The sequence below is a fragment of the Helicoverpa zea genome, chromosome 17 (genome assembly GCF_022581195.2).
Source record: "Helicoverpa zea isolate HzStark_Cry1AcR chromosome 17, ilHelZeax1.1, whole genome shotgun sequence".
Lineage (NCBI taxonomy): Eukaryota > Metazoa > Arthropoda > Insecta > Lepidoptera > Noctuidae > Helicoverpa > Helicoverpa zea.
The window spans coordinates 9,451,404-9,463,571 of NC_061468.1; the positions used below are offsets into that span (position 1 = coordinate 9,451,404).

General features: G+C 37.7%; 2 protein-coding genes across 7 annotated transcripts in view; one reads left to right on the top strand and one right to left on the bottom strand.

Annotated features, from left to right (window-relative positions):
• Positions 1 to 12,168, bottom strand: part of LOC124638361 (hillarin) — a 77,948-nt gene that overhangs the window by 3,858 nt on the left and 61,922 nt on the right. For 5 of the 6 annotated variants that reach the window (XM_047175304.1, XM_047175301.1, XM_047175303.1 and 2 more), the window contains 6 exons: positions 3,049 to 3,165; positions 2,553 to 2,752; positions 1,870 to 2,092; positions 1,435 to 1,661; positions 922 to 1,140; positions 315 to 556 (listed from right to left, as the gene is read on the bottom strand). In XM_047175304.1, coding sequence (XP_047031260.1) covers positions 315 to 556; positions 922 to 1,140; positions 1,435 to 1,661; positions 1,870 to 2,092; positions 2,553 to 2,752; positions 3,049 to 3,165 — 1,228 coding nt within the window. The remainder of the gene's footprint in view (positions 1 to 314; positions 557 to 921; positions 1,141 to 1,434; positions 1,662 to 1,869; positions 2,093 to 2,552; positions 2,753 to 3,048; positions 3,166 to 12,168) is intronic. The other variant, XM_047175307.1, reaches the window with a different exon arrangement.
• Positions 6,193 to 8,803, top strand: LOC124638363 (probable methylcrotonoyl-CoA carboxylase beta chain, mitochondrial). Its single transcript, XM_047175310.1, has one exon. The coding sequence runs from the start codon at positions 6,267 to 6,269 to the stop codon at positions 7,932 to 7,934; it is 1,668 nt and encodes a 555-aa protein (XP_047031266.1). The 5' UTR covers positions 6,193 to 6,266; the 3' UTR covers positions 7,935 to 8,803.

Genomic DNA, 12,168 nt, shown 5'->3' on the forward strand with positions numbered 1-12,168 from the left:
TTGACAATATAATATCAGCTTTACACGGCTGTTACATAGCTTTGCTAGTTTGTTTATGGCTAGAGTGATTAAGAATCGTCTTCGCTTGCAAATCGTTACTGTAGTCTAGTTTTTACGAGAGAAAAAATTCACTGTCTCATTGCGCTTTTGGCTGATAGAAATAATGTCTTAAATGATATATTTGTTAATATTTTTTAGTTTACATCCTGGAGCTATTTTAGCCACACATTTTATTTTTTAGTTATGTAGCTCAAAGTTTAAGAATCCTAAGGGGTTTGGTATCAAATACATCAAAAATGTCCAGTCACACTCACCAGTCGAATCAGTAAACATAACAGCCTTCGTATTCGGATCACTGAAGTACAGCCCATATCTAAAGAACAGCGATCTCACGAAGGGCAGTTCCTCGAAGTCATGCAAGGTGATGGGCGTCTTCAACAGCTGCCAGTCAGGCTGTAGCGGGAAGAACTCGTAGATGAACTCCCGAGGGTCCGTCAGGAAGTAGTGGTCATCGTACTCATACCTGGGACAGTAGTTGGAATTTTTGGAGGAAGTCCTATGTGGTAACAGAAAGAGCAGGGTTTGAAGAGCGGTGAGAGGTATTTACATGGGGATAAAGCAAGCATTGAAAAAACAGCAGTCTACAAAGGTAAAGTTAACTAGAACTCAAAGTATTATCGTCTCTTCACCACCGTCCGGATAAAAAATAGGGAATGGTAGAAGAAACATCGAATATAGACATCATATACAAATGAAAGCAATTGAAAATATTATATTTACAAATTAACATTAAATCACCGTCTGGTGGATTTATGAAACTTATATGCACTTGTCTTATTTTAGACTATATATACTTATGAACATTCATCTATTCCTCCATATTCAGATCCAATACGTAAAAATGTAGAAAAACCAACTAACCTCAAGCTATCACTCTTCCCCCTATTGCCGGGCTTCGGCGCGTCCTTCGCATTGACCAGATGTCTGGCTCCCCAATTACACTGCACGAAGCGCCACGCGCCCGCCACGAACACCGCGTTCCAAGAGTTGCGGAACCTGTTGTCTTCGAAGCGGACTCCTGGCTGGTAGCCCGCGGATTTGCTGTAGCCTTTGATTACTACGCAGTGAAGACCCGCGTAGCTGGAAGGAGATTTGAAGTTGGTTAGAGAGGTAATATGGGTCATTTCTGGGAGTCTCGCAGATTTTATGAAGGGTAGGTAGGAAGGTAGGGTCCATTTGTATAGTGACTGGACTTTCGTCTGCTTCCCCTATAGACCCAATAAAAGCAATGAAATTTCCCTAACGTACCTGCAGCACATTCAGCATCTATGCGACGCTCATTTATGGGAATATTTATTTCAATGAAAAATTTCTAATGAAGTGAATGATTAGGAAAAAAAAAATATCGTCGCGGATATTTTCAAGTGATCTTACCTGCACAATCTCTTAAACAGTACGTGGTAACTTTCAGTTCCATGTTTGATGCCTCTGAGCAGGCCTAAAGGAGAATCTCCTCTCAAGTTGTCGTCAAACTGAATGTTGTTCAGGTTCTTGACGGTGATCCAACGGAATATGGTCCTCGCCTTCTCAACGTCGCTTGCGCATCTACCTACTAGCTGTCGGACTAGATCCGTAAAGGTTTTTTGGTCTTCTTGTGCCACCTGTAATCAGAATTTGCAAGTTTCAATTCAATGTTCTTTATTTTGATGGAGTAGTTTTAAATTTAAATCTTGAAGTTTTCTAGGTCCATGACTCTTGTTTTGAGGTTTTGCAGCCTGTGAATGGTGCGTAGCATCCAATTGGTAGTTCTTTATTCCCAAGTGCATTATTGCCGTATGAAATAAAAACATGCTTTGGAAAATTACTTACCGAAATAGCAATTTTATCAACATCAGCGAATTCGGCGGGGTCTGTGTAGATGTGGAACTTGGAAACCAGCGGAGGTTGAGGGGGTGGCGCGCGGGCGGGGTACGGCGGGGCTTCTTCCCCGTCCACGAACAGGGAGGAAGCGGCCATGTATTCCGATCGACGCTCTTGTATGAGCTCCATCATCTCGTGGCTTTGCTTTTCTACGAGAGCTGCTGTCGCTGCCCTGAAAAAAATAAAGGCAAATGTTCATATGTTTTCCTATTTTACCATGGTTTTTGTGTTTTGAAATTTGCTTGTATATTTTGTGTCTTACATGCCTCATAACCGCGAATAAATACTTTGACTTTGACATCCGCGTCTCGTGGGAGCTACTGCCCGCACCGGGATAAAATATAGCCTATGTTACTCGCAGATAATATAGCTTACTAATTGTGAAAGAATATTTAAAATCGGTCCAGTAGTTTTTGAGTTTATCCATTACAACCAAACAAACAAACAAAGTTTTCCTCTTTATAATATTAGTATAGATTATACTTAAGTAAGTACCTAATAAAATCAGATACTATTAGTGCCTATGGTTTCTCAATTTGCATCTTTTGTAAACGTACTCCTAGCAGCGTTAAAATTGCTGTTATTCTGAAATTCAAGACATAAGCAAACATATCAAAATAAACTGTGAGTACCTTTCATGTTCCAACATCTTCCTAGTCAAGCTCTCCTTCTTCTTGTCCCTCCTTAACGTCATATTCTTCTCCAAGTCTGCTCTCTCCTGCTGGTGACGTAACGTGAGGGCGCCGATCTCGGAGTCTGGTCTTCTCTTCTTTACTTGCATCTCTTGTTGGAATCTGTTCGTCAGCCTTTCTAGTTCGCGTTCCCATTCATCCTGGAAGTGGGAAAAGAGTCTGATAGTATTTTGGTCTATACGATTTTTGACTACTTTGATGCTATTCTTAATTGGTTATTGAGTATGGTAAATTGGTTATTGAGTATTGTTGGTGGGTTGGGTTGGCGCTTTGCTGCAGGAGTTTTACATTCAATATTTTATGGCAATGTGCTAATATCTACGACTACTGTACTGGACTAAAATACTTTATATAATCTTCTTGTGTTCTGCTATATATACTTAGGTCATTAAATTAGGTCAGCTAAAAAATCAAGCCCTTTTTCAAAAGAGTGTACCTGTATTTCTTCTCGTATTCTTCTGTTTTCCTCTTCACGATGTTTGGAGAATTTTCTGTACAAGTCATCTTCTTCTTGCCTATGTTTCATTTCTAGTTTGGTTTGTTCATCGCGATCCTGAGAACAAAAAAATAAATACGTAGTTAAATAGTTTTCTTGGTAGGTGGAAAGCTGGAAAATCTAGCATGTTTCAGAATACAATGATTTCTCACTTTACTATCATTTGATAAGGTAGTAGTTAAATATTTGTTTAAAACTATAGAATCTTCTGTTGATACAGAACTTGCGTGTTCATAGTTAGGTAACTTGTATTATCGATGTCGACAAAAACTATTAAGTTTATTAACAGTAACTTTTTATTTAACCAATGTGACTTCATCGGTACATTGACCCAACTCTTTATCGACCATTACAGCATAAAGCGTAAAAAAGATGTAAAAAAGATAAGTGCAAGAACTGGAAGCCTACCCATAATTACCGCCATATTTATCTTAGTTATAAATCAAACTATAGCATATCTAATTGAATCTAATTTAGCTTAGCAATATGTCAGCAGAGATTAGCGGCAAGACGAGCCATTAGATCGTCCGTCACGATGGAAAGTGTCGCCACCTGGCGGCCACCGTGGAAAGTGAAACGATTGTGTCGTTCACCTGCGCGGGCGCAAGGTAGCGATTAGGTCATAGAATAAGAAGGTTCAGAATACCTACTTAGATGTAGCAGTAGTAGATTAAATTGTTGATATTCTATCGATGTGTTATTGGTAACTAGCTTTCGCCCGTGGTTTCACCCGCGTCCCGTAGGCGGATGGTGACAAAAACTATCCTAAAACTTTCTCCCGGGTCTCCCCTCAAATTTTCTGCCAAATCGGTCAAGCCGTTTTCATGTTATGTCGTGACAACGGAAAGCGGGTTTCATTTTTATATATATAGATTTTAAGGCAGTAAAACAGTCACTGCCCATATTAGTCAGATTATATCAATCAGTGTTGATCGTTGTGTTTACCTCAATAAAAAAACAATACCAGGTTGCTATTTGCGTTTAATGGAGTTCATATGATTCACATCTCTTAATCGTAGGAAAACTCCCAAGTCACAATTTCTTATTTTTACAATATTTTCATTTCGTTCGTGCAAGCGAGATTTACTCCAGGTTTTATATCCATTATGATTGGCCCGCAGCAATGCAAACTGAATAAAAGAAATTGTAGGCAGATTTCGTGCCATAAGTCGGTGTGACGGATCTTATCTTTCTCCTGTCGCATCTACTCTATGATTAGACGACCGTACTCGCTCATTTATTGATAGATCGCCTACAGGTTTATCACGGTGCTCACGGCAATTTTCTGTCTTTTAATAGTGTTTTTGCGGTAGCGTGAATGCCGGAAGACTTCATAAATTGTTCAAAGCATCGTAAATCGGAAAGTGTTTAGCAATTTCCTAGTGTATTCTAGACAAAGTAAGATTACTTTCTACACTATAGATGGTATAATTTGTGTACGTTAAGAAGTGATGTTTTCATTCATTAGTGAAGAGTTATTCTCTTTAATCCAAAGCAACTAAATTACCTATATATTATAGGGTTTCAATAATGTGAGTGCCATTATACATTTGGTACATAAGCTTGTCTTTGTACCTACATGCCGTTGGAAAACAAATTCTCTTATGAAGGTCGCCTTTGATTTGCTTTCTCATGGCGTTCAAGATAATCAAACATTTACCGAGTCTCAAGTCACAAAGATATGACACAACCCATATTATGTCTTGAAGGTATGGCATATTCATTCAACTGAAGAGAGATAAGTGCTATAAGCGGCTATAGGGAATACTAGCAATATTATTCGTAGACAACCAAGCAGGTCTAAGCTCAAAGAAATATATAGTATAAAATATATAGTATAAGCTCAAATGAAACCAGTGACACACATTCCATTTACAGCCAAAAACGTGTTGACAACCATTTTAAGACACATTAGCATTTTCAACAGCAAAAAGTCTGCAGATAATATATCTGTGAAGTCCATAAAAATGTCCAAAGATATTAAAAGGTAATTATATGTGGCTACTACATCAACTGTAGCGCCAACTGTAATGGTATGCCCCAGTGAGTGTGTAGTCCATTCCGATGAGATTTTTTGCTCTATATAACAGTAACTATTATCAGTAACAACGAAGCCCGTCGCCGATTTTAATGCTCCTCTTTTTTGATATTATAGAATGGAAATATAATTGAGTAACCGTTGTCAATCATAGGCGTGAATATTTTAAGTTTTTGAGCGCCAAAGGTAGGCCAGTTACGAATTTGGACAGGTTTTTATGTACCTACACATAGATTTGCGGTTTACAGTAATATATTATGACTGTAAGTAATGTTTTATGAAGATTTGATTAATTTGTACGATTTTTTAGATGGTGTGTTTCATCTTTTAAGCATAATATATAGGTAAGATGCCAATGGCATTTTTGAAGTGTCTAGAATTAGGTAGGTATATACCTGAAATGCCAAAAGCGGAGTCCGTGGTAATAACAAACGAGGATCTAGAATTCAATATCCTGGTCATTCAAATGCTTGAGGCGTTGAACTGGATTGCCGGCACTTATGTATTTAAACGACTAGTGCATTATTACGTTTGGCTCAATTGTTGTACTCATATAGTATTGCTGTTGTTATATTTACTGCATCAGACAATACACACAAAGTGAAACAAAGGTGAAAACTGCGTCATCTTACAGATTCAGTATCTTAAAGATAAGAAATGCGACCGACTAAAATGACTAAAATGACCGACTAAAATTAACCAACAGATGTGAAAAGGAAATAAACAAAGTTTAAGCACTCATTCAAGGTGTTCAAGGTTGGCTTCACACAACATAAAGTTATTGCAAGTAGGTCATGACACGATCATTGAATCATTCAATAAATATCCATTCACACCGAGACAGACTGCAATATCACAGGCATTTAGTTTAAGTACGAATGAATGAACTTAGCCAGAGCGTCTTAACTACATGTAAATATTACGTAAATGTTCGCTGAGTAACAATGGCAACACATTATCATTTCATACATAATGCGAGTTTTTATCATGCTGCGGGAGGGCGAGCGAGCGAGGAATTTGTTTTTGAATCGTGTAGATAACGGTACTATATTATCGGCAGTAGCGCGACAGCGACTCGCCGACCGGTCGTGTTTCATTCTGCTCTTAATATACGTTAAAAATGCTCAAACTAGTCAGAGGGATACGGCGGTTGAACCAATGCCGGCACAATCACGCTGCCGTCATCGGCACGGAGCCGAACCGAACAGATCCTTACTACCAAGAGAATAAGGCCAGAATGGACGAGCTGGTCGACGAATTACGGCAGAAAACCGGTGACGCCATCAAAGGCGGCCCGGAGGAGGCCGTAAAGAGGCACACGGCGAGAGGAAAACTGCTCGTCAGGGACAGGATTAACCGGTTGGTAGACGAGGGAAGCGACGTTTTAGAACTGAGCACGCTGGCCGCCACCGACATGTATAAAGGGCAAGTGCCGAGCGCCGGCATCGTCACCGCTATTGGCAAAGTTCACGGTCGCGACTGCATGATTGTGGCGAATGACGCTACTGTTAAAGGAGGCACTTATTTCCCTATGACGGTGAAGAAACATCTGCGTGCCCAAGCGGTGGCGCAAGAGTGTCGTCTTCCGTGCATTTATCTCGTAGACTCCGGAGGCGCGCACTTACCTGATCAAGCTGAAGTCTTCCCGGACAAGGAACACTTCGGAAGGATATTCTACAATCAAGCTAATATGTCTGCGGAAGGAATTCCTCAGATTTCAGTAGTGATGGGCTCATGCACTGCTGGAGGAGCGTACATTCCCAGCATGTCTGATGAAAGTATCATAATTAAAAATCAAGGAACTATTTTCTTGGCTGGTCCACCTTTGGTGAAGGCAGCTACAGGAGAATCAGTGTCTGCTGAAGACTTGGGAGGTGCTGACTTGCATTGTCGTCAGTCAGGTGTGACAGATCACTATGCTCAGGATGATGAGCATGCACTGCATTTAGCTAGGAATGTTGTTGCCAATTTAAATTGGAATAATGAACAGCATACTAGAATTCACACGCCAAAAGTTGACGACCCCGTCCATGACATTAATGATCTTCATGGCATAGTTGGAGCGAATATTCAAAGACCATTCGATATTCGCGAAGTTGTCGCTAGAGTTGTTGACGGAAGTAGATTCCATGAATTTAAACAGCTTTATGGAGAGACATTGGTATGTGGTTTTGCATCCATCTATGGACATCCTGTCGGAGTGATCGGTAACAATGGTGTGCTGCATTCCGAGTCAGCTTTGAAGGGATCTCATTTCATTCAGCTTTGTGCAGCCAGGAAGATTCCGTTACTCTTCCTACAGAACATAACTGGTTTCATGGTTGGCAAGGATGCAGAGGCCGGAGGAATTGCCAAGAACGGTGCCAAAATGGTGACAGCAGTCAGTTGTTTCAAGGGTCCCAAGATCACAGTCTTAGTTGGTGGTAGTTTTGGTGCAGGAAACTACGGCATGTGTGGTCGTGCGTACTCGCCGAGTTTCCTTTATATGTGGCCCAATGCGAGAATATCAGTGATGGGTGGACCACAAGCTGCTACAGTGCTGTCCTTAGTAGCCAAAGAGAAGGCTTTACGAGATGGAAAGCCATGGACTGATGAAGATGAGAAGAAGGTTAGAGCACCTATGGAAGCCATGTTTGAGAAGGAAGGAAAGCCATACTACAGTACTGCAAGACTTTGGGACGATGGTGTGATTGCTCCAAAAGACACAAGAAAAGTGATTGGACTTAGTTTATCTGCAGCCTTGAACGCACCATTTAGAGACAGTAAATTCGGTGTATTCAGAATGTAAAGTGATAAGACAGAGTGTATGACGAAATATCTCGTTATCAGTAATTAAGTAGGCGTGAACGATACTCTGATTTTGTTATTTTGAGTTTTACTAACTTTGTGATTGTGATAATATTCGCCTTATGATTTGATAATTTAGGGTAAATTAAAGTGTGCTATATCATCTTGGTCTTATCGTTTCTGATAGGGTTTCTAACCGGTGATAGGGCTAGTAATCATTATGATTAGAATAAATTGAACAGCACAAGATTTATTTGAACATTGACATTACTTTTATCTTCTATGTTATTTACTTTGTTATACACGCCTACGTCTAATGCATACGTAATAAACTTGTTTGTTTGATAAAATGAATATCTTCTAATATTTAGAATAGGTACCTATTTTTGCACGATTTTTCGACATTAGGTAACTTCTATAACAAAGTCATCATGTTATTTAAATCATACGAAAATGCAATTGAAACCAGATGCGATGTTATATAAAAATGTTTTGAAATGACTTTGTATATTCTGTTTTATCTTATTTGTTATTGTGGAATAATAACAATCATGAGATAATATCGTTACCTACAAATTGAGACATTCGTTGCTTTTAAAGGACATGAGTGAAGTCGGCAGATGTTGTATAAATGTTATTCAATGTTTTTGATAATCATGTCAATGCAAGTGTTTATTCTGATGTTTTAAATGAATTTAGTGGGCCTGACGTTGACAATCCCTTTTAGATTTGAAGGTTGAAATTATACATTTTTGTGTATTTCAAGAGGATACTACTGAATGAATATTATCACAGATGTTTTTTCAATGGCAGCATTTATGTAAATACGAGACATAGTATTTATTTTTGTATTAAACATACCTTTTTCTATTTGGTTGTTTTAGTTATTGATACTGTACTTATTAGTCCTCTGGCGCCTCTACAAAAATTAATGATACAATTATTCGTTTTACACTTCGTGACACACAACGATACAACATAATGCTGACAACGAATGAATGAATCAGCATATAAAAGTGGAAAAACATTTAAAATCTAAATATTTCACGCGAAATTAATCGTCCGTGTCTAAATAATAACTAAACACCGAAAATATTACCGCAAAACAGTGTGTAATGTTTGCTCTGACTAAATCATAGGAAGTCTAATTAGTCGGAACAATAGCAATAATAAAAAGAGACCGTTGGGTTATTAACATATGCAAATGTAATACAATGACCCCACGCCATTATATAGTTAAGTTCAAGTTTAACAGTAGAGTATCAGCCACTCACTTTTAACATCTAGTCTAGTTTGTCGATGACAAGGCCGGTATTAAACCTACTTGCACCGATAAATACTGTGCTTAGGTACTTTTTTCAAAATGGCCGCTCCTACAAGGTTGACGGAGAAATAAATGGCGGGAACTAAGTTAACCTTTCACGAATTATTTTAAGTTGATTTTGTATTGTCAATAGGAGAATATTTTTGACCGTTTTTAACGTTTAAATACCTATTGAAATACTTTATTAGACTGTGAGAATGATAAGAATATTATTTTTACTTTTTGAAATTCAAATAGAACGTTACACAACAGCTTAATTTTTTTTTTTAACCCCTCTGCTCGACAAGGTTTTGACATATGACTTTACTGTTGATTCGGCGGGATATTTTGAATCGCGACATGGAACTCAAAAATTTGTACTAACTTTCAACACATAAATTCTAAGTCCGTAATGCCTGATCAGAAGTATTTTAACTATAACTTTAGAGCTCACTTATTTGACAACAACGTGCGAAGGTCAAATGGGGTCAGTTAATTCAGAAATAGATAATAATTACGGTGTTTCTAAGTCTATCGAAAAGTTAGGCATTTCAAATTTGGTGAAAACTTACCAATAAATAATCGCATCACTTTCTCAAACACAACACAAACGTCATATTTATAACATTTTCAATCCGTTGCAATACATTTCGTGCACTTATTTATGATTCATAACTAAAAAATCAGCACATAAAATACACAATAAAAATGAACAATTTACAAGATCAAAGTCAAGTAGAGTTTGGAACAGAGTACATTTTTTTTTTCAATCAGCGGTGTGCATTCGATACCTAAATCGGATGTTTATTATAAATAATCGAATACCAATTTTATATATCTTTTTTAATAGAAACTTATTTCAATTTTATTTCTTAATTTTAAATTATAGGTTCAATTTGTTTTTGTTGTGAAGAAAAAATATTGAAGTTTTATGAAAGTTTTTAGCATAGGTAAAATTTTTATACTGGGTGTCTCATAAGTCCTTTGAATTTTAAATTTCGAATAAAATTCAGATGGCGCGCCGGAATGGCGCGCGGGGTGCGGGGATAGCATCAACGGTCTTACAGGAAAGTTTTATCGGAGCAGACCGTGGTTTTTGTGTGCGTGAGTCACAACAATGATTCGGCCACCATTGCGCGGCGTAAAGGACATTGGGCGAGATGTTTGAATGTTGGTCTACTCCCCCTCTAGTAATGAGTCATACATCATTTGAAAGGTCTTTTTAAGCGTTACATTTTGTACTTACATACTACTTACCAATTTTTAGTACTTTAGATGTTAGAACATGTTTAAGGTTTTTTATCGATAGTTAGTTTCAAGTCCTTAGATTCCTTCTCTAGTAATTAATTATATATCACTGGAAAGGCCTTTTTAAATCGAACATTTCGTACTTAAATACCTCTAACAAATTGTCAGTACCTAAGAAGCTACAGTAGATTTTAGACATAGTTATTATTTCACTAAACATGGTCCAACTCCCTAAATACTAACAAATGACAATCGCCGCCGTACAAGAAAATACTTTATATAACATAAGCTTTCTATTGATGTATTACTTAATGCTAGAGGAGAGGTAGATCAAAACGCTCATTGTCCTTTGGTGGCGAAAAAAAATTGCTTCATTCCTCTAGGCATCGACTTAATATTTTTGATCCTAATGATCCCGCAGGACTTCTGAGGATCTGAGGCGGATGACGGGGAGTAGCGACCCCGCGCTTCTTTATAGCTTGTCGGTCAAAAATAATCTTTCTTGTTCTACTAGTCAATGCAATTTATTTGATACCCGTATTGACAGATTTGTGAAAAGAAAAATAAGTCAGCGGCGGCCATCTTTCTTCCATCTTGGACCAGCTTTCGATGAACAGCGAGTAGCAGTTCCGACTACCTATTTGCCCTTTCAAACAATAAAATCGTCATAAAATTTTGCGATAACTACACCTAACTACAGCTCTCGTCAAATAGCTTTGCCGCTCAGTTAAAAAGTCGGAAGTAACGAACCGCCATTAAGTTTAGCAGGACTACAGGAATTCTGTACATAAAACACCCGAAAAAATAAATAAGTCTTCAAAATTTGCGGTCTTCAGAAATCCTAAAAACCGAAAAAAAAAATATTCCGGCTACAACGTATTTTCTACCACTGATTTTCTAGCATTTTTTCAAAATAAATTAAGTCATTTTACTTTTCCTAATTTATTTTCAGATTATAGTATACAAAAGTGCAATTTAGTAATATTATAATATCAAATAATATAAAATTATTAAATCGATTCTTTATTTTAACGAATCGGATCATTCGATGCAAAACTTCTATCACCGTCGCCATCTTGTCTATGCGTCTTCAAATTAAAAAAAACAACAAATGTAAACAAACATGGCGAGTTCGATCAGAATTCCCGGTAATTACGATTGGATTTTCAAAAGGTATATTACTAAAGGGATGCTAAATATGAAAGGTTTGAATGCGTCAAAATAGTTTAAATTTATTTAGTTATTTTATTTAGTACTCACAAATACGGTTTGATTGGAAAGAAAATAAATATGAGCGTAAATAATTAGGAAAGTGTATGACTCATTCGCAGACCCCGATTGGGGTCTAAACCGAGCTTACGGTGACATTGATGTTCAGACCCCAATCGGGGTCCGCTACGGATTTGACGGTTAAATATGTTATTTATGGTTCATGTGCTGTTATTACAATGTGGGTTATGATCACTTGTCTATATCCGTGTCTTCATCTTACAATCACAAGCTAAATTGGCTTTATAGCTTACAATTTCACTGTAAATCATAATAATAAACAATTGATTGGTAACAATATGTCCGCGCTTACGATCGAGGCTCGCCATTTTACGCTTTCCAGTCGCAACGGTCGACGCGTGCGTGATTTTTTTCTAACTGGAATTCTTCACAAGAAAATCTATCCGGAGCAGTA